Here is a 26,326-nt window from a genome sequence, read left to right on the forward strand (position 1 = left end):
TCCCATGGTGTTTATACTTGCGTACTGTTACATACTATTGCTTGTACAGATGAATGTGGTACCTTCAGGTGTTTGGAAATTGCTCCTCAGGATGAACCAGACTTGTGGAGATCTACAATGTTTTTCTGGGGTCTTGGCTTATTTCTTTTGATTTTCCCATGCTGTCAAGCAAAGAGGCACTGAGTTTGAAGGTAGGCCTTGAAATACATCCACAGACCCACAGACTCAAATGATGTCAATTAGTCTATCAGAAGCTTCGAAAGCGATGACATAATTTTCTGGAATTTTCCAAGCTGTTTCAATGCACAGTCAACTTAGTGTATGTAAACTTCTGACCCACTGGAATTGTGATTATAATCTGTCTGTAAACAATAGTTGGAAAAATGCCTTGTATCGTGCACAAAATAGATGTCCTAACTGACTTGCCGAAACTATAGTTCGATAACAAGAAATTTGTGGAGTGGTTGAAAAAATAGTTTTAATGACTCCAACCTAAGTGTATGTAAACCTCCGACTTCAACTGTATATATGCAACTTTAGTTGTGATACGTTGACAAACGTTGGGCTATGTGTTTTGATTTTTAATACATTCTAAGGCTGCATGATGCGACTTGCATGAAAGACATGAGCTCTTTGTTTTTTGAGCAGGCTGTTAACACTTCATCAGTCTCTCATTCACAATTTGACAAGCACTTGATAATGCCACGAATTTCCCGGCGGCATCCCTCTAGTGTGGCCGTAATGCCCCCTAATAAAATTGAAATAAAAACATGCATTTTGTGGCCGTTGTGCCCTTGGGCTGAATATAGTAATTATAATTCCCTTCTCCCGGCTACCACGCACCTCTTACTCACATGGTTCTCAGATATCTCAATTCTTATTAGCCAATGCCCGTAACGTGATCGGGTTGTGGCGAAATCTGCACGGAGCCTTCACCGTGCACTGCCACTTTTAAGAGCGCATGAGCAGTAAGGAAGGAGGAAATAAAGAGAGCTCGTTCAGCTCTTTGGGGAGGAACTCTTGGGTGGCGCGACAGTTTGATTGTGTGTGCTGTGCTGCAGAAGTTTTGTTTGTTTTCAGCGTTTGTAGTTTATAAAGTATTTAACTCAATCATCGGTGTGATCGCTTTCGATCGTGGTTGTTTTTGTTTGGGACCGCGCCCGTTATGGATCGCATGGATTAGTAGCAACATTGTTGCGAAGCTTTAACATACAAACCAACAAACCATCGGACAGTCAGACCGTACACCGGCAGGCCTGAAGACCACAGCTAAGATTTCTCTTTTTCTCTCTCTTTCTCTTCCCTCTCGTTCCAGTGCTTTACCCTGCAACAGACTCTCTATTTTTCAAATGCACTTCCCATTGAAGTTCATTAGAGCTGACTATTATTGCCCTGCCAGAAGTATTTTGATGGACATTTTAGTTAAAAGGGAGGTTGCTTGCAAGTTGTGTATTGTTATGTGAACTGTATTGAGGTGAGGTGTACTAATGACGTGTGCCGGGAAGACTGTGGACATTTTTAAGGCCTTTGTTGTGTCGATGAACACCCCCCACATTCATACCCTCTGCACTCATCCACTAGAAAATAATACAGATTATTGCAAATCCTCTGTTGATGACTGGATTCGTTCTTGTATGGAGTTGCTGTTTAATTGCTCTGCCATTATTAGTATTAGTATTATTGTATGAGGTATTCTTGTTGGGGTTACCCCTGTGCTGTGATGTGGGTTTTATATGGTGTGTATTCTCTTTTCTCTCCACTGGCTATCTGGTAAAAAGGCTACACTCTAGGCAGTCTCTTCTGCTGATGTGTGTGGGTCTGGTAGTGGTACTCTCTCTATTCTACTCTTTTCCTTTCGGCATGGTCAATACCTGCCTGGCGCCCGAACAAAATCTTTCTTTACCCCTCTCTAATAAATACCGCTACAGGGTTCTTCTTACAGGCATCTACCTCAGCTCTGAAGTAGGCTACAAGTGAAGACAAGACACATCGAGGACGCAACTGCGCTAATCAATCTTATCAAATTCCGAGTTGCATATTGAAGATGCTAGAACTGTCCACGTTTACTTTACGTCAGCTAACAAGATGAGTTGGCCTAACGAAGAGCAAAAGTACTAGCCTATGTCAATCTACAATTTTTTTCATTTTACCTTTTTATTTAACTAGGCAAGTCAGTTAATAACACATTTGTATTTTCAATGACAGTCTACCGGGGAACAGTGGGTTAACTGCCTTGTTCAGGCAAGGCAGAACAACAGATTTTTACCTTGCGAGCTCTAACCACTAGGCTATCTGCCGCCCCACTATCCCCCATAGTTATAAAGTTGACCTATTCTATTGGTCCGAGAGAGAAATATTCCAAATATCGTCTGGGACAGTTGTGGGTTGCGATTAAATACCAAATTAATACAACTACTTGCATAAAAAAAAACTCAAAAGCAATGAGGCTGAAACAACAGATCAGAACATTTTTTTTTTTAAATGTTGATAAACTATTAGGCTATTTCTTCACCTTGATAAGCGCAGCGATACGCACACGGCAGTAGGCTGTACGCGTGAATGTTCCAAAATGCAATCAATTAGCGGGAAAACACCATTCTCTAAAATGACCACATGCAATTATACATGAAATGCTTTATTTATAAAGGTGCATTTTTATGGTGAAAATGATCTTCGCCAGACACCGCCTGTTTATGCCGCCGGTTACAAAGCAGATTAATGTGCTTCATCTAGAGTAGTTATTTGGACACTTTAGTTGTGATACTAACCTTATTAAAACATATAGGCCTATGGGCTAGGCTGCATGAGGTGTGATACTAACCTTATTAAAACATATAGGACTATGGGCTAGGCTACATGAGGTGTGATACTAACCTTATTAAAACATATAGGTCTATGGGCTAGTCTACATGAGGTGTGATACTAACCTTATTAAAACATATAGGCCTATGGGCTAGGCTACATGAGGTGTGATACAAACCTTATTAAAACATATAGGTCTATGGGCTCGGCTACATGAGGTGTGATACTAACCTTATTAAAACATATAGGACTATGGGCTAGGCTACATGAGGTGTGATACTAACCTTAATAAAACATATAGGCCTATGGGCTAGTCTACATGAGGTGTGATACTAACCTTATTAAAACATATAGGCCTATGGGCTAGTCTACATGAGGTGTGATACTAACCTTATTAAAACATATAGGACTATGGGCTAGGTGTGAGGTGTGATACTAACCTTATTAAAACATATAGGCCCATGGGCTAGGCTACATGAGGTGTGATACTAACCTTATTAAAACATATAGGCCTATGGGCTAGGCTACATGAGGTGTGATACTAACCTTATTAAAACATATAGGCCTATGGGCTAGGCTACATGAGGTGTGATACTAACCTTATTAAAACATATAGGACTATGGGCTAGGTGTGAGGTGTGATACTAACCTTATTAAAACATATAGGCCCATGGGCTAGGCTACATGAGGTGTGATACTAACCTTATTAAAACATATAGGCCTATGGGCTAGGCTACATGAGGTGTGATACTAACCTTATTAAAACATATAGGCCTATGGGCTAGGCTACATGAGGTGTGATACTAACCTTATTAAAACATATAGGACTATGGGCTAGACTACATGAGGTGTGATACTAACCTTATTAAAACATATAGGCCTATGGGCTAGTCTACATGAGGTGTGATACTAACCTTAATAAAACATATAGGCCTATGGGCTAGGCTACATGAGGTGTGATACTAACCTTAATAAAACATATAGGACTATGGGCTAGGTTACATGAGGTGTGATACTAACCTTATTAAAACATATAGGCCCATGGGCTAGGCTACATGAGGTGTGATACTAACCTTATTAAAACATATAGGCCTATGGGCTAGTCTACATGAGGTGTGATACTAACCTTATTAAAACATATAGGCCTATGGGCTAGGCTACATGAGGTGTGATACTAACCTTATTAAAACATATAGGCCTATGGGCTAGGCTACATGAGGTGTGATACTAACCTTATTAAAACATATAGGACTATGGGCTAGGCTACATGAGGTGTGATACTAACCTTATTAAAACATATAGGCCTATGGGCTAGGCTACATGAGGTGGGATACTAACCTTATAGGACTATGGGCTAGGCTACATGAGGTGTGATACTAACCTTATTAAAACATATAGGCCTATGGGCTAGGCTACATGAGGTGTGATACTAACCTTATAGGACTATGGGCTAGTCTACATGAGGTGGGATACTAACCTTATAGGACTATGGGCTAGGCTACATGAGGTGGGCTACTAACCTTATAGGACTATGGGCTAGGCTACATGAGGTGGGCTACTAACCTTAATAAAACATATAGGCCTATGGGCTAGGCTACATGAGGTGGGATACTAACCTTATTAAAACATATAGGACTATGGGCTAGGCTACATGAGGTGGGCTACTAACCTTAATAAAACATATAGGCCTATGGGCTAGTCTACATGAGGTGTGATACTAACCTTAATAAAACATATAGGCCTATGGGCTAGGCTACATGAGGTGGGATACTAACCTTATTAAAACATATAGGCCTATGGGCTAGGCTACATGAGGTGTGATACTAACCTTATAGGACTATGGGCTAGGCTACATGAGGTGGGATACTAACCTTATTAAAACATATAGGCCTATGGGCTAGGCTACATGAGGTGGGCTACTAACCTTAATAAAACATATAGGCCTATGGGCTAGGCTACATGAGGTGGGATACTAACCTTATTAAAACATATAGGACTATGGGCTAGGCTACATGAGGTGGGATACTAACCTTATTAAAACATATAGGCCTATGGGCTAGGCTACATGAGGTGGGCTACTAACCTTAATAAAACATATAGGCCTATGGGCTAGGCTACATGAGGTGGGCTACTAACCTTATTAAAACATATAGGCCTATGGGCTAGTCTACATGAGGTGTGATACTAACCTTATAGGACTATGGGCTAGGCTACATGAGGTGGGATACTAACCTTATTAAAACATATAGGCCTATGGGCTAGTCTACATGAGGTGTGATACTAACCTTATTAAAACATATAGGCCTATGGGCTAGGCTACATGAGGTGTGATACTAACCTTAATAAAACATATAGGATTATGGGCTAGTCTACATGAGGTGTGATACTAACCTTAATAAAACATATAGGATTATGGGCTAGGCTACATGAGGTGTGATACTAACCTTATTAAAACATATAGGCCTATGGGCTAGGCTACATGAGGTGTGATACTAACCTTATTAAAACATATAGGCCTATGGGCTAGTCTACATGAGGTGTGATACTAACCTTATTAAAACATATAGGCCTATGGGCTAGACTACATGAGGTGTGATACTAACCTTAATAAAACATATAGGATTATGGGCTAGGCTACATGAGGTGGGCTACTATGATTTGAAAAAGTCGCCCCCAAAAAAGGCATGTGCTGTTTCTTGCCTTACTACACACAAGCTGGGCATCATTCACAACTGATAATACATCATTCACAAGTGATAGGCTAATATTGTCACCCATCAGACTATTCTCGATTTAATCTATATCATTCACAAGTGATAGTATATCATTCACAAGTGATAGTATATCATTCACAAGTGATAGTATATCATTCACAAGTGATAGTATATCATTCACAAGTGATAGGCTAATATTGTCACCCATCAGACTATTCTCGATTTAATCTATATCATTCACAAGTGATAGTATATCATTCACAAGTGATAGTATATCATTCACAAGTGATAGTATATCATTCACAAGTGATAGTATATCATTCACAAGTGATAGTATATCATTCACAAGTGATAGTATATCATTCACAAGTGATAGTATATCATTCACAAGTGATAGTATATCATTCACAAGTGACAGGCTAATATTGTCACCCATCAGACTATTCTCGATTTAATCTGGTCTTTACATATACTAAATAATATGTGTGAGATTTGTTTGGATGTAGAATGAACTATTAACATGCATCTGTCTCGTTCGAGGGGAAAATACGTAATGGAGGACACTTTTCTCCTGGTTCATTTTCATGCCAGCCAGGTGGGTTATACTCCTGTTTGTAAAGAGAAGCAATGTGCTTAATATTAGGAAAGTTGAGAAATATAGTATGCCAAACCTACAGAAAGCGGATGGGATCCTCTTTTTTAAAAAGGTCTTCTAAACTGTTTTCTCACGCAATTACATAGCCTATAGAAATGTTGCACAACATGAGCTCATGGGCTCTCACGAAGTGTTTGATTAGATTTTTGTTTACATTTGCATTGATGTCAGAGTGATTAGAGGGACAGAGTGATTAGTGCTGAGCACCAGGCAGTTAGTACGTTTGGTAGGCTACTAATGACCATCGGCAGCATCAGAGCAGGAAGCCTAGCTACCGTGACTAAATAGTCAAGTAGAATTTGACTGTGGTCATGACTGGTGACTGCCAGTGTGGGAGTAATATGGTCACCGCCCTAACAGCCCTAGTCGTCAACACACATCCAAAGTAGCCACCAGGTTCTTACAAGCGCATGAATAAGCTCACCGTGCATTCTCTTTCAGCTTCCGGCTGTCTCTGTAGTGCAAGAGCCATTTCCACTTCCCTTTTTTACTCAATCCCTCCAGGAAACCAGACATTTTCTTCATGTTGCCTGAGAGAGAGCGAGAGTTACTCAGCGACTCGCACATTCCATGCAATGTTGGGAGGGGACAAAGCCTGGTCCCAGATCTGTTTCTTGCCAAACATCAGCCATAAGAGTTGGCATGATGACACAAACTGATCTGGGACCAGGCTAGGGACATCCTAGTTGCTTGTAGAGATAACCGCTGTGAAAACATAATAACATGTAGAAAATGCACTTTTTATATGTTCTCTTGCAAATAGAGAAGCGTCCATACTGAGACTGAGTGTGTGCAGAGCTGCTCCCTCAAACACCACGAAACCGCCTTTGCTGAAGAGTTCTTGGTGGGTCAGGTTCACGATGTCATCAGGACGGTCAATACCAGCAAACAACACATTCTGAGACTTCTTTAACTCAAGCAAGTGAGGGACCTGAGGGTAGAACAGAAATCTCAAAATGACGATGTAATGAGAAAGTATACCGATTCAAAAAAGTTGGATTTCGAACCTGGATTGGTTATTCTTTTCCGGGAGTTTGAGATACTTTTTATAAGTCTACAATGGGTATAACAGTCTTACCTCACAAATGTGTTCAGCGATATCTTCGTTCCTTAAGATGATGTGTAGAGGGCACAATGGACTATCCTTTCCAAGGCAGAATTGAGATTGTTCTACCGCAATGTGGCCCTCTGCTTCTAACAGCTCCTACAAAATTAAAATGCTTGTTTTTAAACGTGGCGGAATAATTAATTTTGGCTTTCATTAATTGTACTAATGGTTTTCATAGACTAGTCCCAGTTCTGTTTGCACTGCATAGGCTAATGTTTTTTACATTCATCTTACCTTCGTCTCTCTGAAGAATGGGTCAGATGATGTCACCAGTATGTAGAACCTGAACTTGTTCTTACATGACTGTCTCACAACAGAGTTCAGATTATCATGCAGGCTGTCATACATGTCCTCCTTCATCTGCCCACAGAAGTCTTTGTCTTTGCTTGGAGCTCGAGACTTTGGCGAACTGTTTCTCTTTGTGTCTTCTCTCTTGAGTCTCTCAGTTCTGGATGGGTATTTTTTGCCTGCACAGACCTCAGTCATCATAGCATGGTACACCCTGAAACTATCCACAACCAGATCTGAAACTTTTACATGCGTCATCTCACTGCCCTTTGTACAGGAAAGTTTCTTAAGATGCTGAGGTTCTCCATCTATTTCTTCAGGCATAGCCATCCTTTCAGGCATCTCCACTCTGATCTTTTGTCCTGCAAGTGATGGTATCGCCTCCCAGTGCTCCTCGGAGCCGTCCTGATCCTCCTGTAGACTAGAAAAGTGCACTGTCACAGCCGGGCTACTGGTGGAAGCTCTTTCTTCTACATTTGACCTGCGGTGTCTCGATCGGATGTACCTGCTGCTGCTACTACTCTTACTTTTTAGCATCTGGTTCATTCTCTCTGAGAAGATGAGGGTCTCCAGATCCATAGATGACTGAGTAAGATCAGATTCATCAGCGTTATGTGTATCATCCCACCTCTTGGAGAACTCCAGAAAACTGCTCAAGCCCTGTCTGTTCGAGTCAGGAACTGTCCATGTGTGCATGCTTGCTGTAGGTTTTAAAACGGGATAGTTTTCATAGGTGATTCTGTTTCCTTTGTGATCCAAAACGGTAACTAAGCGTGGCTTTGCCACTGAGGAGTCTTCTTCCTTGGTCATATCCTTCTGGCTGCCACTCCTCTTAGCCCTACAATACTTTAACCACTCCTGTTGGTTCTCTTCCATATGGGAAAGTATTTTGTCTGATTCTTCAGACTGGATGGTGACTGATGAGGAAGTGCCTTGCTTGTTGAAGTCCAAAACCGCATCAAATTCCCTTTGCTCCCATTCCTGAGACTGGCGTAAAGAGTTGATGAAGTCAAGTCTTGTTTTATTTAACCGGAATTTACTTCTTAAATGTTTGTCATCTGATATCCAATTGGTCTCTAAACTGGATTCAATGTTGTCTTTATCTACTGAAGGTGCCTCATTTTCACCCATAACATCCTCATCATCACCCATAACATTCTCATCAGCCATAACATCCTCATAATCTTGCAAACCTGCAATCTGTCTCATCTCTGTGGCATACTGTGTGTTATAAGGGTGAACATTAGTGTTTGAGCGGACAGGGGTATCGGTTTGTTTGCTTTTTAGGACATCTGAAGACATAGGGTCAATATCTGTTTGTCCTTCTTCCCAGTTGTACTGTCCTCTGCTGTCCTCATTCGTGGAGACATTCACAATCATGGCAGGTTTCTGGCTGTTTGGCTGGGGCTGAGTAAAACTGTGCACTGAAAAGTTCTGAGGAGCTGCTGTAGGTTCACTGCTCGCTGGAATACTCAGACGGGTGGACTGTAGGATGAGCTCACTTAAATCAGGACGCAAGCAAGTCTCTCTTTCTAAAGCAATTTCACTAAAGTTCCCAGCTAATGTTGTTTCATTGGACAGGACTTCCGGGTGGATTGATGGCACAGAGAAGGCAGCTTTCTCTGTTAAAGAACAGTGGGTGTTGGGAAACGAGTAAGAGAAACTATGCAGCGCATGGCGACTTGAATGAGCATGCAGGTCTGGTTCAACAGCGGAAAGTCGCGTATTTGAATATGGATCGTCATCGCTTCTTTCCTTTAAAGAAGATGAGGGAGTGTTGAGAGGTGTGCTAGTGGCGATTGGGTTCTTGCGAGGATCAGCCAATAATTGAGAGAACCGATTATCAATGGCTTCCAGATTATTTGGTTTGTTATTGTTGCTGGATTTATGCAGATTGTGCAACCCAGTAGCAGCCCTAGCTTTATAGAGACTAAGACTTGGTTCATGATGATCCTTTTCATTTTCAATGAGCGTAAGACCACTATCGAGGTTGGGACTGTTGGTGTCTTTCGCATCGGGCAACAAAACAGTGTTAGGTGTGTGATGGTCACAAGAAAATCCTGGAACGAAAGGTGGCTCGTCTTCTGTAGGAGTTGGGCATCTGCCGTAACCTTCCCCAGTGCCGAGGGGTTTGCTGACCCCATCGTCATCACAGATGGCCAAGGAGGCACTGCAGATGTCAGGAATGGGGATGGAACCATACAGCACCTCATCCACAGTTGGGCATCGACTGACAGATTCTGTTCCCTTTGAAAATATTTTTGCTAGCAGTTCACCTGATAACACATTAGCACTATCACAGACTGTGATCAATGTCTCTTTCTGACTTGGGGGAGAATCATGCACCTCTGTGTAATTGATATCCTGGCTATTCTTCTCTACTCCAATAAATGGTATTTCTACTCCAATAAATGGAATTTCTACCTGACCTTGCGCCATCTCTGATGCCTCACCTATTGAATGTAGAACATCTGTGTGTGCGATGTCTTCACTGGGAATCAGTGGTATTTCTACCTGACCTGTCAGTCTTTCTAATGTCTCGTCTTGAGAATGTTGGGACCCTGGCGGGAATGTTGTGGAACTTTGAGTTGTGACATCATCAGATTTACTCTGACCCTGCATCAATTCTTTTTCCTGTTCTTTAGTTTGTACATCAGACTCATTTATTTCATGTCTAGCCACTCCTAAAACATTATTGGGCTGAATGAGTGTGTCAAACTCGCCTCCAAAAGGCATGTTCCCATCGCATACTGGAAATACTTGCGTGGGCAGTACATCTTTACATTTAATCTCACCATGCATCTCTGGCAGTACTCTGCTAGTCCCGGCAGAAACATCTCCACCCTGCCCCATTGGTAGTTCCTCATCCGTGGAACCATTTATATCATGCACTACAGTGGGTTCTACATCCATGTACAGCTTGCCATTACATTTCACAGGTAGTGTCGTATCTCTCAGATCATTTCCACCATGCACCACTGCCAGTGTTGCTTTTTGGGAATCATTTTCAGTATGTGAGATCTCTGGTAGTGTCTCAGCCTCAGACGTGTTCCCATCACACACCACGGGTGGTGTTTTATCCCCTGAATCTTCTCCGCAAATCACCGCTGGTAGGGTCTCATTTCTAGTATCATTCCCATCCTGCATTGCAGTTCGCACCTGGTCTTTGGTATTTCCATAATCTCTGGGAACATTTTCACTGTGCACTGCTTTGAGTGCCTTATCGTTATCAATGAAATCCTTCCCAACATGCACAGCAGTTTGTGCTTTAGTAATTTCCTTGTTTGTGGTATCTTTCCCAGCATGCACTGCTTCTGGTTTTGCTGGTTCAACAGAATCCTTCACGTTGTGATCTGCTTTGTGCAACTCCTCTTTTGACTCACTGCCATCACAGATGACAACGTGAGCCCCATCTCTGGCTTCATTTGCATTACGCTCAGCTGTGTCAGGCATATTGGCAGCATCACCATCCATCTGCACTTCTGTGCATGGCATTGTTTTGACTGAATCGTTATCTTTAAGTTGTTGCTCCTTATTGACATCCTTAGAGCCCATGGTTTTAAGACACACTGCGCTTGGTTCTCCATCACCCATCATCTCCTCCTCCTTTTGGAGGAGCTTTTTGTTGTTGCCTTCCAAAACCGGAGCAGTTTGAGTCTCCAGGAGCGTTTTGTTGTTGCCTTCCAAAACCTGAGCAGTTTGAGTCTCCAGGAGCGTTTTGTTGTTGCCTTCCAAAACCTGAGCAGTTTGAGTCTCCAGGAGCGTTTTGTTGTTGCCCTCCAAAACCTGAGCAGTTTGAGTCTCCAGGGGCTTTTCTTGATGAATGTACACACTTGCTGCCTGTTCACACAAAAGTATGTACGATCGATCACTTTCCAAAGTTCTTTCGTAAGGGGACACACCATTTTGGAGGGTACCCTTGCTGTCATTCTCATGGTTGTTGGTTTCATAGTCTTCATCATCACCCAGGTCACTTGATTTTTCTGACATCGCGCTGTCCACACGGTCTCTGTAAACCTGTAGAGAAAGAGAACACCAAGATAAATCAATTAATCATTGCAACAACAAACAAAAAAAGTCTACAAAAGATTTATTGGAAAACATATGTGGTTTAAATATATAATATATTTGTTTTCCAACCTTTAACTCAACATTTGTACTTTGTTGTGGACAAGAGATGGTTTCATTGTGCAGGCCAGTTGCTGGTAGGTATGATGGATGATTTTTCAAATCTATTCTCCGCTTAGACTCTGTGTCGAGAGAGTCTAGCGCAGTTGAGGTTGTTTTCATTGAAAGGTCCAATACCTCAGCTTCCAAGCTTAATGGTTGTGCTTTTTCTTTACCCATTTTACTAAGGTCCAAAACGTCAGGTTCTGGTATCCTGGAGAGGGCTATATAAGCAGGGGAACTTGTCTTGGTCCCAAGTGGAACCTGGGCTGGTACCATTCCATGAGCCACTTCTATAGAATCCTTTTTTTCCAAACATGTTAGACTTGAGTCTGCCTGGCAGAACCTCGCAGTGGACCTACTGTAGAAAAGACCTATCCACATGTGGATAATGAGCTGAACCTGTTCCTTTGTGTCCTTAATGTCAAAATCCCATGGGCTGTACAGAGAGGGAGTGCAGAGGGATGAAGGGAAAGGACAGAGAAAAATCAGAGTTTTAATTTGCAAATCCAGGCAAAACAATTAGTCAACCACTGTGAGTAATATAGTATCAGCTTTTGGTCTCTAGCAAACTCTTCAGTTATCCTTTCTTCTAGCTACTGTATGCATAACTAATCAAACTGAAGACATTAGTATTTAAGTTAGTGATTGTAAGTACATACCCATGTAGGGCTCTAATAACTGTTTTATCCTTAGGGTCGTTGGTAAACTTGCTGTCTGAATTAAAGTTATAGTTTTCCTTCCACAGTCTTGTCACTTGAACTGAGCCATCTTTTTCAATGAACCGCCGGAAGCGATGGAACTTCTGCCTGCACCCGATTCCTCTGCTCAGGGATTCCCGAGCCAATCCCGGTTCCTTCCTGTTCTGGTCCTTCTGCTGATACAGGAAGGCCCGTAGTGTTTGAGTTCCGTCAGCAAAGATATCCTTGCGATGCTGCTGAAGTCCCTCCGAAATGGGGACTTGAACGATTGAACCTGACAAACCCAATAGTAGAGAGGATGGCGGCAGTGAGTATGAATGCTCTTGTGAGACTAACACAACCCGCTCCCCACTCCCCACCACCAGCCCCTTGGGTGACGGAGACTGAGGGGGGAGTTTAAGCCTAGCAGCAGAAGGGTGCTTCAGCAGAGCAGGAAGGACAAACTCTGGCTCACCATCTGGATCATGAGGAGAGATGCCATCTTTGACACTGTTGTCACTTATCACCAAACTTGGGTGGTCATCTTGTTTCTCAAGAGCCTTTGGGTCTGACTGTTGTTCTAGTACCTTGTCATTACTGGTACTGCGAGCCAAATCGGCCAATAGGGTCAGAGACTCTGCAGGTGGGCACGATACAGCGCTGGCACCTTCGCAGGGCCTACTCCTACTGACAACACGGCTGACATCCGGGTCAAGTATCACTAGTTGGGAGGATATAGCTACTGTCTCCCTTTCTAAAGCAGCTGGTGAGCGATAATGCAACCACCCTGTAGAAACAAAAGACACAAAGGAGCGCATGGTGATGAGCAATACCTACATGGCTGTAAAGCAGTCCCCCTGCATGCATATTGTTTAGTAAAGATCTTTATTTTTATTTTTTTTACTTTTTTGAAGTTGATAATGTTTTTCTTGCAATAGTAAGAAATATCCTCGCCAACCCACTGAACCTAATTTTAACACGATCTGTAATAGATGCAACGTTATGTTCAACAGGGGGACCGCAGCAATAGGGGAGCTAGCCAATCAACACACAGCAAGATGAGTCAGAGGCGCCAGCAAGAGGTCCCAGATCTGTTTGTGCTGTCTTGCCACGTGCGTTACAATGACCGTAGGGGATGGCACAAACTGATCTGGGACCAGGCAAGCAAGAGGCCATTAGCACGTTACTTCAGAATGCCGCTTTGCAGTTCAGATGAAGAAGGAAATATAGAAACGGAATCGTCAGGAATTCAAGACAACCGGATTATTTCGGGCATATTTCAACATTTCAGCGCATATATTAACTGTAATCACAAGTCAATGATGAAGAACATTGCTATCTAATTTAGCATTTGGGTTTAATGAGAACAAAAGAAAATCCATCTGCATGTTCTGTTATTTGCATAACGTGTGAAGTTCACAACAACCACGAACTTCCCCAAAAGGAACTTACATTTTTTCCTAATGGAGTCTGCGTGTTCGTGTGTCTTTTTGAATGGTCTCCTCTGACTCGCCAAGATGATTGCTGTTGAAGGTGAGCTAGGCAACGCCTCAGACGTTTGGTCAGATGTGGCTTGAGGTGGTACCAGGTCCAGTCTGCTCTGAATATCTTTCTTTAATGGAATATCACTTTTTTCCGGAGATTTGTCCACATCATTATGCAACTCCGTAGGAGTCAAGCCTAATGCTAGTGCAAACTTTGGGTCTAGGCCAAATGCCTGTTCCTTTGCAACTTCAACAGCACCTGTGGTTCTGTCTGGGTTGGCTTTGTTGATATTAACATTTTCCATTTCATCCATGCCAGGAGTATCAGCCTTGCTTTTCTTGTTCACGGGTGATGTTTGATCTTCTGGAGCAGGATTGATGGGTTTATTTCTCTTTCCCCCTCTTGAAAGGACTGTCTTTAGTTGACTGAGGGATATTGCGACATATTGACGCTTCTTTTTGTGTTTTCCTGAGGAAGGAGAATCCGTGTCTTTGTTCAGGAGCAGTTCTGTGGGATTCAGAGAGGCCATCTTGCCTACATCAGCCATTTTGACCTCATGCAGACTGTCTTTACTGTCTAACATCCCTATGGGCATATCATTGTTCTCATCTGACTTGTTCAACTCCAGGTTAGGTCCATCTCCTGTTTCTATGGGTTGGGGGACTTTGATACAAGCTTCAACCATCATCTCGTCAGCACATTGTTTGTGATCTAACACTTTCCCCTTAACTTTCAAAGATTCTATATCCTTGGCGATAACTTCTGAACCGTGAGGGACAAAAATTCTACCACATTCGGAGATGATTGCCTTCAAGTCCCATCGTTCGGTCTTCTTTTTCAAAGGATGGTCGTCATGAATCAAATCCATACTTTCTTTATTTCTCAATGGGTGATAGTGGATTAAATCCTTGCTTTTCATTTTCAATGGGGGATCTTGGATCAAATTCATCAATTCTCTTGGCATTTTCAATGGGTGAACTTGGGTCACATCCATCTTTTCCTTCTTTTTCAATGGGGGATCTTGGATCAAATTCATCAATTCTCTTGGCATTTTCAATGGGTGAACTTGGGTCACATCCATCTTTTCCTTCTTTTTCAATGGGGGATCTTGGATCAAATTCATCAGTTCTCTTGGCATTTTCAATGGGTGAACTTGGGTCACATCCATCTTTTCCTTCTTTTTCAATGGGGGATCTTGGATCAAATTCATCAATTCTCTTGGCATTTTCAATGGGTGAACTTGGGTCACATCCATCTTTTCCTTCTTTTTCAATGGGGGATCTTGGATCAAATTCATCAGTTCTCTTGGCATTTTCAATGGGTGAACTGGGGTTACATCCATCCTTTCCTCCTTTTGCAATGGGTTAACTTTAAATAAATCCATCCGTTCCTTCCTCTTTTTCAATAGGTAGACTTCACTTGAATCCATACTTTCCATGTCCTCTTTTTCTTTCTCTTCAAAGTCAGCCACTGTAGACCTCAAGATCCTTTTACAAAATCCGCTAAATCTATGACGTTTCCTTGGCCGTTTCCTCCAATCAGATATAGAGGAATGACTGACCTCTGTGGGTTTTGAAGGCTGATTGGCCTTGCCACGTTGTCCATTGAGAGCACTCCCACCCTTATCCTGTACTTTGGCGCAAGGCAAACTGGAGGAGTTATTTGTGGTGGACTCATTGTGAGGTAAAACAGTTGCAGTTCTTTCAGTGGCAGTGATGACTAACACTGTTGGGAGGTCACCTGATGCAGGTGAGTTTGAAACCTCTGTCACCTCTGTAGCCTTTTTCATCACTCTCATACTGGCTATTCCAAAAGCCTTTGACGACACTGCAAGCTGGGAAAGATCAGAGGGAACCTCCTCTTGCACCTCCTTCTGAGGCAAAGTTCTCCTATTAACCTCTACGCCTGCCTCTGGTGCCTTGCTGTTGGGCTTGGTCGCCAGGGCCGGACTGGGTTTCCTCAAGACCTCTGCAGAGACTGGAGGCTGTGAAACACCAGAGGGCATATCCTTTTGCACCTCCTTCAGGGACAAGTTAGTCTCTTCCTTCGCTACTCCTACCTCTGGTGCGTTGCAGTCTGCCTTGCCCAATGCTGCCAGGTCAGCTTTCCTCAAGTCCTCTGCAGAGACTGCAGGCTCTAAAAGATCAGAATGCACCTTTTCTTGTACATCAACTTCAACCTCCTCTGGGATCAAACTTGTCCCTTCATCCTCTGTTCTTACCCCTGGTGCATTACAGTCAGCCTTGGTCTTCCCAGGTTTTTCAGAGTCATCTGCCGACACAGAAGGCTGAGAAAGATTAGAGGTGAGCTCCTCCTGCACCTCTTTTGGAGGCAAAGTTGTCCCTGGTGCTTTACTGTGTGCCTTGTTCAAGCCAGGTTTCGCAAAATCCTCTGCAGGGATTAGAGGCTTGCTAACATCAGAGGGCAACCTTTCTTGCACTTCCTTCAAAAGCAAGTTATTCCCTTCCTTTACTGCTTTGTCTGGTGCATTACTGTCTTCCATAGTCTTACCAGGTTTCTCAAAGTCCTCCATTGACACTGCAAGTGCTTTACTAAAGTCAGCTGTGTCTCCTGGGGACTTTCCCCCTGACTGCTGCTCCTCTGGGCCACCCAGACTAGCAGGACTCATGGGGGACCCCTCTGGAGATGACAGACAGTAGTAGACATCATCATCCGGCTCATCTCCTCGCTCCTCTCGCCCTGCCACCAGAAGCTCCGTGGCTCTGGACACCGACAGCTCAAAGGAGCCCGGCTGGTGGAAATAAGATTTGAGACGTTTCCATCCCATCTCAGTCCACTTGGGGGCGGAGTATAGGTATTTGAGGGCGTCGGGAACATCAAACTGATCTGGGAAGATGCTGGCCTCCCTGGATGGACTGATGGTAAGCCCAGGGTGGATGAGGGAAGCGTAGCTCTGGATATGCTGCTCTAGTAAACCACGTAGCTCCCCGCTTGGTGAAGGGAGGCACTTTTCCACCTCTGTCTCTGCGTAGTTCAGTGCTGGCACCACCTGGAGGCACTCTGGTGAGAGGAAGTGCTTCTTCCAGCAGACCTTGGTGTCTGTGGTAAAAAAATACATTTAAAATTAATATGGCATTACATAAAGATACATTACAAAAGATTAGATAAAAATCACTACTGTATACAAGGGCATAAGTGTTCACAAATTAAAGTTGGCCACACACCTCTATGTATAGCTCTGGAGTCTGGAAACACAAACATCCCCTGCAATACCTCTGGCTTACTGGACCCAGTATCTGGAAATATACAATTATAATGTCACGTTAGAAGCTAAATATCTATCTACAATATCTAAATACAGTATGTTGTGTATACAGGTTCTGTCTTACCTTCATATGTGAGGAAGTGAGATGAATGTAACAGTATAAGAAAACCATTATCATTCAGTTGTATTGTGAGGGCCTGTTAGTAAGAAAAATATAATTAATTTGAATCAAAGTCTGACAAGGCAACAACATACTGCATTCCGTTCTTTCAATAGTCCGTGAGCCAAATTTCAAAACAATGAAAGCTCACCAGGTCTTTCTCCTTGAGGCCCTGTGTGAGCTGAGAGAGAGAGGTGTCTTCAGCCTCACTGGGTGAAAGCTCATACAGACTACAACCCATTCCTTCCAGAGACACTGAAAAACAGTACATCTCAATATAATAAATTACTCCTAGTGTGTAAAGTTAGTTATTGCAAGAAAATACAAAATACAGAAAAAAAGGTGATAATTTAGACATTCAGCATTCCATTGTAAAGAACGAAAAATAAACCTGTGTAAAGCTAATATAATATGCCATTTAGCAGAAGCTTTTATCCAAAGTGACTCACAGTCATGCGTGCATACATTTCATGCATGGGTGGCCCCGGGAATCAAACCCATAATCCTGACGTTGCAAGCGTCATGCTCTACCACTGAGCCATACACACTCAATAAATTCTGTTATCAAAGCTGAATAAATAAACAGTTTCATCTTTATTCAGATAAGCAACACCTAAACATTTCCTGAGAAGGTTTTGTTTGTGGTGACACTGCTCAAACAAAATGCTATCAAAATGAAACCCCCTTTTGAGTACATTTACAAAACTTCTTCGGGATCGGTGTCATTTCCACGAGACGGTTGAGCTAATGCGATTAGCATGAGATTGTAAGTAACAAGAACATTTCCCAGGACATAGACATATCTGATATTGGCAGAAAGCTTAAATTCTTGTTAATCTAACTGCACTGCAATTTACAGTAGCTATTACAGTGAAATAATATCATGCTATTGTTCGAGGAGAGTGCACAATTTTGAACATGAAAAGTTATTAATAAACAAATTAGGCACATTTGGGCAGTCTTGACACAAAGTGTTGAATAGAAATACAATGGTTCATTGGATCAGTGGAAACTTTGCACATATACTGCTGCGATCTAGTGGCCAAAATCGAAATTGCACCTGGGCTGGAATGATACATTATGGTCTTTCTCTTGCATTTCAAAGATGATGGTACAAAAAAATACAAAAGAATAGTTGGTTTATTCTTTGTATTATCTTTTAACAGATCTATCATGTTATATTCTCCTTTCACATTTCCACAAACTGCAAAGTGTTTCCTTTCAAATGGTGCCAAGAATATGCATATCCTTGCTTCAGGTCCTGAGCTACAGGCAGTTAGATTTGGGTATGTCATTTTAGGCAAAAATTGAAGAAATGGGTGGATCCTTAAGAGGTTTAATTTTAAACATGACTGTACCTTCACCGGAGAAACAGGTTTCAAATATAGCCTTCGGTAATTTCTGCCTCAGATCTGACATTCGAATTGCTCCGTTAACTGACATCATTGTTGGACTGCAATCAACCAAAAGGAAGGAAGTGTGATTCATGTGACATTCTCAAGTTATGTTACCACATAAAAACAGAATAAAATGGTGAGGTACTGAAATGTGCTTTTAGATTTTCCCGTTGCGTTTTTCAATGGTGTGCCCTACTGAACACGACCCACACCCAAGTCAATTGGAGATAGATTTAGAAGATATTTTTTAAAGTCATATCATAGGGAGAGACAGTACACCTTCACAGGGTTGCATTGAACTTACAGTTTAGCTGGGATTAGGGGTCCTGTGCTGGACTTCAGACCCACATGGTAGATTTGAGAGCTGATTTGGAGCTGGCCCCTCCACGGATAGTAGTGAAAGACTGTAATCGCATTCCGTTACCATTATCAGAACATTATCCAAAAGCACCAGTGCAGTGTTACAATACACACAAAAAGTCAAATTCATATGGATAAAACACTAGACAAAGACACATTGAAAAGTAGCCTTCAGTTCATTGCTCACCTGTTTTTTCTTCCTCACTAAAAAGACAGGGAGACATTTTTATTTTATTAAATCATGATAACAGTTTAATTCCTTTTTTCACCTAATATTTTCTATTGAGCATAATGTCGTTTGTGACAAACCCCACGAGGGGAAAGAGGGAAGTGTACCTTTTCTCCTTCTCCTCTGATGCGGGTGTCTTGGTATCCCAATAGGAGAAAGCCACGATAGCGAATGGGCAGACATGGCTGGGAGGCTGGACTGCCCTTCCAACAGGCAGCTCATACATGTAGTACTGCAAAGACCAACACAAATCTCGTCAGCTTTGCTATTGTGTTGTATTTATCACTACTGTATCTGCAGGTGTATTTCATCAACTTTGCTAAATGCCTGTGGCAACATAACACACCATGTGAGAGGGAGGGATGATGGTGGAAGGAGGGAGGAGTCTCACCTGTGTTCTCTCGAAGGCCAGGAAGGAGCTGGTGTTGGCTGACACAGAACTGAGCTGCTCTGATACATGACAGTCAAACCCATTAGAGGGAGAGGTGTAGTTTACTGTGTAGTTCTCAGTCACTTCTCTGACCCTGCCCTGTAGAACCCCACAAAAAAGAGAGAGAATTAAATTGCAGGCCCTTTCAACTAATCAATCAAATATATTTACAAAGCAGTCGTCCCAAATTGCTTTACAGTAACCCGGGCCCAGACCGCAAACAGAAGCAGAAGCACAGTGGCCAGGAGGCAGAAACCTCAAGAGAAACCTTTGGGGGAAAGGAGGTTACCCAACTGTGAGGTTACCCAACATTATGACCCGGTGGCCGGTTCTGACTAGAGGGAGTACAGCTACGACCGGAAGTGTTTTTTTTTTTTGTAGCAGGTTAGGAGCACTTACGCAGTAGGTTACGATAATTAACGTGGCAGGTTAGGACATTTAGGTTAAGGTTGGGAAAAGGGTAACGGTTTAAAATGCTCTCGTAACCTGCTACAAAAAGGTACTTCCGGTCGTAGCTGTAATTCCTCTAGTCAGCACCCTTATTGCCCTGCTACTGTGTAAATACCTTGGTGAGCCTGATGATGGCGATGTATCCAGACTTCCCGTGGTACCAGCGGTTTAAGTCCAGGCAGTCCGAGTACTTGGACACGTACACACCTGAGTTAAACAAGAACATTCACAACATTGACAAGTTTGTTTCCACAGCAAGAACATGGGGTGGTGACTGTTCCAGTATCCCCCCTCCCCTTTCTGATAAAACCAAAACAGCAAGAACATGGGGTGGTGAGTGTTCCAGTATCCCCCCTCCTCTTTCTGATAAAACCAAAACAGCAAGAACATGGGGTGGTGAGTGTTCCAGTATCCCCCCTCCCCTTTCTGATAAAACCAAAACAACAAGAACATGGGGTGGTGAGTGTTCCAGTATCCCCCCTCCTCTTTCTGATAAAACCAAAACAGCAAGAACATGGGGTGGTGAGTGTTCCAGTATCCCCCCTCCTCTTTCTGATAAAACCAAAACAACAAGAACATGGGGTGGTGAGTGTTCCACTTTGAAGAATCTCAAATATAAAATATATTTTTATCTGTTTAACACTTTTCCTTGTTACGACATGATTCCATTTGTGTTATTTCATAGTTTTGACGTCTGCACTATTATTCTACAATGTAGAAAATAGTAAGAATAAAGAAAAACCCTTGAACGAGTAGGAGTGTCCAAACTTTTGACTGGTACTGTATATCTGAATGTAAGCATACGTTTAAGATCTATGTGAGAACAATTAAGTGAGAAATTTAGAAGAGGCTGTGAAACTTCACACTTTACTTCTTTTTGTTTTTGTTTTTAGGTTTAGTGGTTTTACAGTTCCAACACTGCATAATGTAACTGAGGTGGTTTGGCAGAATTGGCATCACATGCACATAATGAACTTGTTGGCTCCCTAAGCGAATGCCTAGGCTTTAGCACAGCAGGCGAACACTGTTTTGTGGCACACAGGTACATTCTATGGATATGTGATTAGATGTTCTCTTTCCTTATAATTTCATCTAACCAAAGAAACCTGTGTCACGTTGATTAACCTACACGTGATAAAACAGGAAGTTGAAGGACATAAGAGGTGACGAGTGAAGAAACAATATGTGAGTGAAAAGGGCTGACAAAAAGTACTAGTATACTTACTGCTATAGAGGGGAAAAACACTTCCCGTCTTACAGGGCTTCTATGGTGATCTCATAAACATCTAGAACTGTAAACTTGGAACATGATGAAACAGAACACTAGTCTACACAAGGACTTTGACCCCTGTTTCCTTCCTCCATAACTATGGCAGTTATCGCAATCTGAGCCTAGTAGATTAAAAAAAAACTAGCAAACTTTGTCCAACGGTAGATAATCTTCCACCACCCTCCCCCTTTTCTACTAGGGCCTGCAACCCGAACACAGCTTGGCTCACTATGTAACCTGAAGTAACGGAGATTTCTATTGAGGAATTCTAACTTCAAACAACGAAAGATATTTACCAGAGTTTCATTGTATGTATGTTCAGAGCTAAACTCTCATAACATAATATTCTGTCGATAAAGTAGAACCCTCCCTCATTCCTCACTTTCATTCCAATGAGGTAAAATCTAATTTCTACATCATTCAAACATTTTTACTGCAGGCCCCTAAGTATAGACTAATGTTAAATATCTGGTCCTAGCAAACACTACTGGTCTCTCCTTCCACTTTCTCTTTACACTATCATGTACGTAAAGCAGTTTCCCTTTCAAAAGCAGAAGGACAATTGACCAAACATGTACTGAAACCGAACACCTGAAACAGTACACCATTATCCTAGTAAGAGAACTTATTTAAATCTCACTACTTATGTTTTGACATGTCTTTATCCATATAGTCCACACTCAAATGGAATTAGTTTAGGTCCGTTCTAGAGACTACTCCATGTCATGTAGTGTGTGAGTTGCCTCTATATTTAACATGTAAAAGCTTAGAAATGCTCCATTGTTTAGATGAGGCCTTGTTCGGTAATATGAAAAAGGTTTCAGTAGAAATAGATCAAACCAGTTTTTCTCATATTTCCTTAACCCAAGACAGGTTGTTCTTGTTTTTATCGAGGCGTTATTGTCCTAGTGTATTTAACTCCCGTGCTGTGGAACTCAAAACCCAGGCGTCTTGTCTGATATCTCGCTATTTACACAATATGGCGCAGCTCATTTACCCTTTGAAGGATCTCCAAGTGTGGTACATGTGCTGTGTCCAGGGACAACACCAGTTTCTCCCACTCTATTTGCCTTTAAAATAGAAGAATATTGATTATTAGCGATTGGTAACTTGATTACAATGTTTTGAGGTCGTTTTCTATGACACAAAGTTAGATAAGGGTTTCTCCATAAAACATATTTTGGGGAGAATACATTGTGTGTGTGTGACTTTACGTTTTCTACAGAAATAGAGATGTATGAATGACTATAAACATTATTGCGAGATGTAACAAAATAAACATTTCAATGTACCTTATTTTCGTCGTCAAACAGCAAGAAGCCATAGGACTCCTCCATTTCTTCCTCTGTGTATCCCATGTCTCTCCTCTTTGTTCGGAAAGCCTCATACTGTCAAACAAGTAATAGTTTAGCCTCTCAAATATAATAAAAATTGTATTTGTTACATGCACCGAATAAAACAAGTGTAAACTTTAACGTGAAATGCTTACTTATGAGCCCTTTCCCAGCAATGCAGATTTAAAATACACAAGAATGGATCTATATACAGGAAGTACCAGATCAATGTGGAGCTATATACAGGAAGTACCAGATCAATGTGGAGCTATATACAGGAAGTACCAGATCAATGTGGATCTATATACAGGAAGTACCAGATCAATGTGGAGCTATATACAGGAAGTACCAGATCAAAGTGGAGCTATATACAGGAAGTACCAGATCAATGTGGAGCTATACACAGGAAGTACCAGATCAATTGTGGAGCTATATACAGGAAGTACCAGATCAATGTGGATCTATATACAGGAAGTACCAGATCAATGTGGAGCTATATACAGGAAGTACCAGATCAATGTGGAGCTATATACAGGAAGTACCAGATCAATGTGGAGCTATATACAGGAAGTACCAGATCAATGTGGAGCTATATACAGGAAGTAGCAGATCAATGTGGAACTATATACAGGAAGTACCAGATCAATTGTGGAGCTATATACAGGAAGTACCAGATCAATGTGGAGCTATACACAGGAAGTACCAGATCAATTGTGGAGCTATATACAGGAAGTACCAGATCAATGTGGATCTATATACAGGAAGTACCAGATCAATGTGGAGCTATGTACAGGAAGTACCAGATCAATGTTGAGCTATACACAGGAAGTACCAGATCAATTGTAGAGCTATATACAGGAAGTACCAGATCAATTGTAGAGCTACATACAGGAAGTACCAGATCAATGTGGAGCTATATACAGAAAGTACCAGATCAATTGAGGAGCTATATAGAGGAAGTACCAGATCAATGTGGAGCTATATACAGAAAGTACCAGATCAATGTGGAGCTATATACAGAAAGTACCAGATCAATTGTGGAGCTATATACAGGAAGTACCAGATCAATTGTGGAGCTATATACAGGAAGTATCAGATCAATTGTGGAGCTATATACAGGAAGTGCCAGATCAATGTGGAGCTATATACAGGAAGTACCAGATCAATGTGGAGCAATATACAGAAAGTACCAGATCAATTGTGGAGCTATATACAGGAAGTACCAGATCAATGTGGAGCTATATAGAGGAAGTACCAGATCAATGTGGAGCTATATACAGAAAGTACCAGATCAATTTTGGAGCTATATACAGAAAGTACCAGATCAATTGTGGAGCTATATACAGGGAGTTGCAGGACCAGATCAATGTGCAGGGGTACAAGGTATTTAGGCAGATATAGGTAGGGGTAAAATGACTAGGCACCAGGATAGATAATAATAAGAGTAAAACATTTAAATACTGATATTAAGTTAAATTACTTTATGTTGTAAATATGTACTTAATGAATTAAAGGGCAGCACAAAATGACTTAAGTAATACACATATATAATATCAAGTACTACACAGATATGTAACAGTACATATACTAACATGTACTATCAAGTATTACACAGATATGTAACAGTACATATACTAACATGTACTATCAAGTATTACACAGATATTATCATGAAACAGTACATATACTAACATGTACTATCAAGTATTACACAGATATTATCATGAAATAGTACATATACTATCCTGTACTAAGTATTGCACAGATACTATAAACTGGACTCTATGGGCAGAGTCAGGGCCGGGGTACCATACACCAAGGAGTAAGCCAGGGTTGGCCAATTTTACCATGTACTGTAGTGAAATACTGACCCGTTCCTGCAGAGTGGCATTGTTTATCAAGAAAGCAGAGTTGTATCTGAAAGACTGCTTAGACTCCTTGTACATGTAGGAGTTTTGCAGTGGAGGCCGAATGCTGTTGTCAAACTTTTTCGAACCTGGTAGCACAGGTACCAACACACCTGGAGGTTGCAACAGGAACAAGGTTAATTAAAGAGTGACTACTGTGGAGTTGCAAACTCCGTTCTGTTTTTACCAAAAGGTGCCATGCATTTTATCTTCTATTCTATGCATATTGCATTTATAACTACCATTCTGATATATTATATTCTATGCATATTGCATTTATAAATAACACATTGATCATTTCAATTATTGTTTTCTATACCATTCTATTTAATTATATACTAGGTGTCTTGCATTTTCAACAACCTTATTGATTATATTCTACATATATATTTTGAGGTAGGTCTAACATTGGTGAGCATACTGCAACAACAAAGAAATGTCTCGCCCATGTGAACACTTGATTCTCGCTGCTAATGGCAGTCAACTTCTTTCGACCAGTATGCGCACTTGATCAAATACTTCAAACGGTAAATACTGTAATCCTTTAGGCTAAACTAAAACAAATTATGTATGACTAAAACCAATATTGTCGAGTTGTTAAAATGTTAAATTATGAAAAGTAACCATAATAGAAAAGTGATAAAACATTGTTATAGACAAAAAAAAAACCTCGACGTCACCTTCTCTCACGGCACCATTATCGCTTTCCATGGTTGGAAATGTATTACATCAGTTAGTCTCTATTTCTCTGGGCTTTTGCAGACCACCTCTGTCTTCCATGGACATTTCGACACTTAATTTCTCTATTCCAAGGAAAATGTTGCCAATCCATATGAGCGATTTGGCGCAATCTTCGTGCCAAAATCAAATCTCAACATTGTCAGTGAGTTTGGTAGGCTGAGGAAAATTATGTTGCAACCAGGAAGTAAGAAAGAGCACAAGGAAAAACTTCGCCATTAGAACACATTTCGATATTTTGTGTTTTTTTCTGAGTTTATGCTCAGATATGTTTTACATATATCTTATATATAATGACCAAACAATGTAATCCTAACTAAACGTGAAGTATTGCTTCCAAAAAAGAAACAGAAACTTAGCTATAACTACCTGCATCCATTTCGAGACTGCTTCGCTTTCATTTCTTCACTCGCCTACCGCTAGTAGACGCAGTTATGGAAGCCCATTCCCGCCACCCCCACAAAAAATATCTGAGTACGAGTTATGAGATAGTAAGTCATAATTATAAAATAGTAACTCATAATAATAATATACTAAGTAATAATTATGAGATAGTAAGTTATTATTTTGTCATTAATCCAATGTGCACTTTGCATCAGGCCCTTCTCAACTTTCAAGGGTAACCTTATGTATATATCCTATTGTTGATCACACGTGTGTGTCTCTGTGTGTGTGAGAGAGAGAAGAGAGTTTGTGGTGGTATTTTTCCATATTAATGTATCAGAGATTTATGTTGAAGTGAGTTGGTGCCTGCTTGGTGACATCAGATTTAAAGACAATTTTCACAATGTAGGGATCTGATCAGTATTTTTGATGTAAATTGCATGCTATAGAAGGTTTCAGACACATCTTTTAATTTGTTTTTGAGAAACTTGCCCCAACAGCAATTTACTTCCTGGGCCTCATTCAGGAGATACAGGGCATCC

The 26,326-nt window shown here is 41.4% G+C and overlaps 1 protein-coding gene across 5 annotated transcripts in view; it reads right to left on the bottom strand.

Moving 5' to 3' along the window:
- LOC135508980 (uncharacterized) overlaps positions 1 to 25,836 on the bottom strand; it is a 29,770-nt gene extending 3,934 nt beyond the window's left edge. Inside the window, exons 1-22 of one of the 5 annotated variants that reach the window (XM_064929237.1) lie at positions 25,770 to 25,836; positions 25,343 to 25,559; positions 24,627 to 24,775; positions 22,714 to 22,809; positions 22,419 to 22,491; positions 20,267 to 20,358; positions 19,663 to 19,800; positions 19,379 to 19,503; positions 19,230 to 19,246; positions 18,987 to 19,086; positions 18,644 to 18,738; positions 17,437 to 17,540; positions 17,250 to 17,322; positions 17,085 to 17,156; positions 13,867 to 16,959; positions 12,890 to 13,201; positions 12,397 to 12,709; positions 11,708 to 12,173; positions 7,514 to 11,584; positions 7,250 to 7,375; positions 6,949 to 7,102; positions 6,596 to 6,701 (exon numbers count right to left, since the gene is read on the bottom strand). In XM_064929237.1, the coding sequence (XP_064785309.1) occupies positions 6,596 to 6,701; positions 6,949 to 7,102; positions 7,250 to 7,375; positions 7,514 to 11,584; positions 11,708 to 12,173; positions 12,397 to 12,709; positions 12,890 to 13,201; positions 13,867 to 16,959; positions 17,085 to 17,156; positions 17,250 to 17,322; positions 17,437 to 17,540; positions 18,644 to 18,738; positions 18,987 to 19,086; positions 19,230 to 19,246; positions 19,379 to 19,503; positions 19,663 to 19,800; positions 20,267 to 20,358; positions 22,419 to 22,491; positions 22,714 to 22,809; positions 24,627 to 24,775; positions 25,343 to 25,373 (9,806 nt within the window). In that variant the 5' untranslated portion in view covers positions 25,374 to 25,559; positions 25,770 to 25,836. The other 4 variants (XM_064929238.1, XM_064929233.1, XM_064929235.1 and 1 more) reach the window with 4 other exon arrangements.
- Between the last annotated feature and the right edge of the window lie 490 nt (positions 25,837 to 26,326).

This window comes from Oncorhynchus masou, chromosome 22 (genome assembly GCF_036934945.1).
Source record: "Oncorhynchus masou masou isolate Uvic2021 chromosome 22, UVic_Omas_1.1, whole genome shotgun sequence".
NCBI lineage: Eukaryota > Metazoa > Chordata > Actinopteri > Salmoniformes > Salmonidae > Oncorhynchus > Oncorhynchus masou.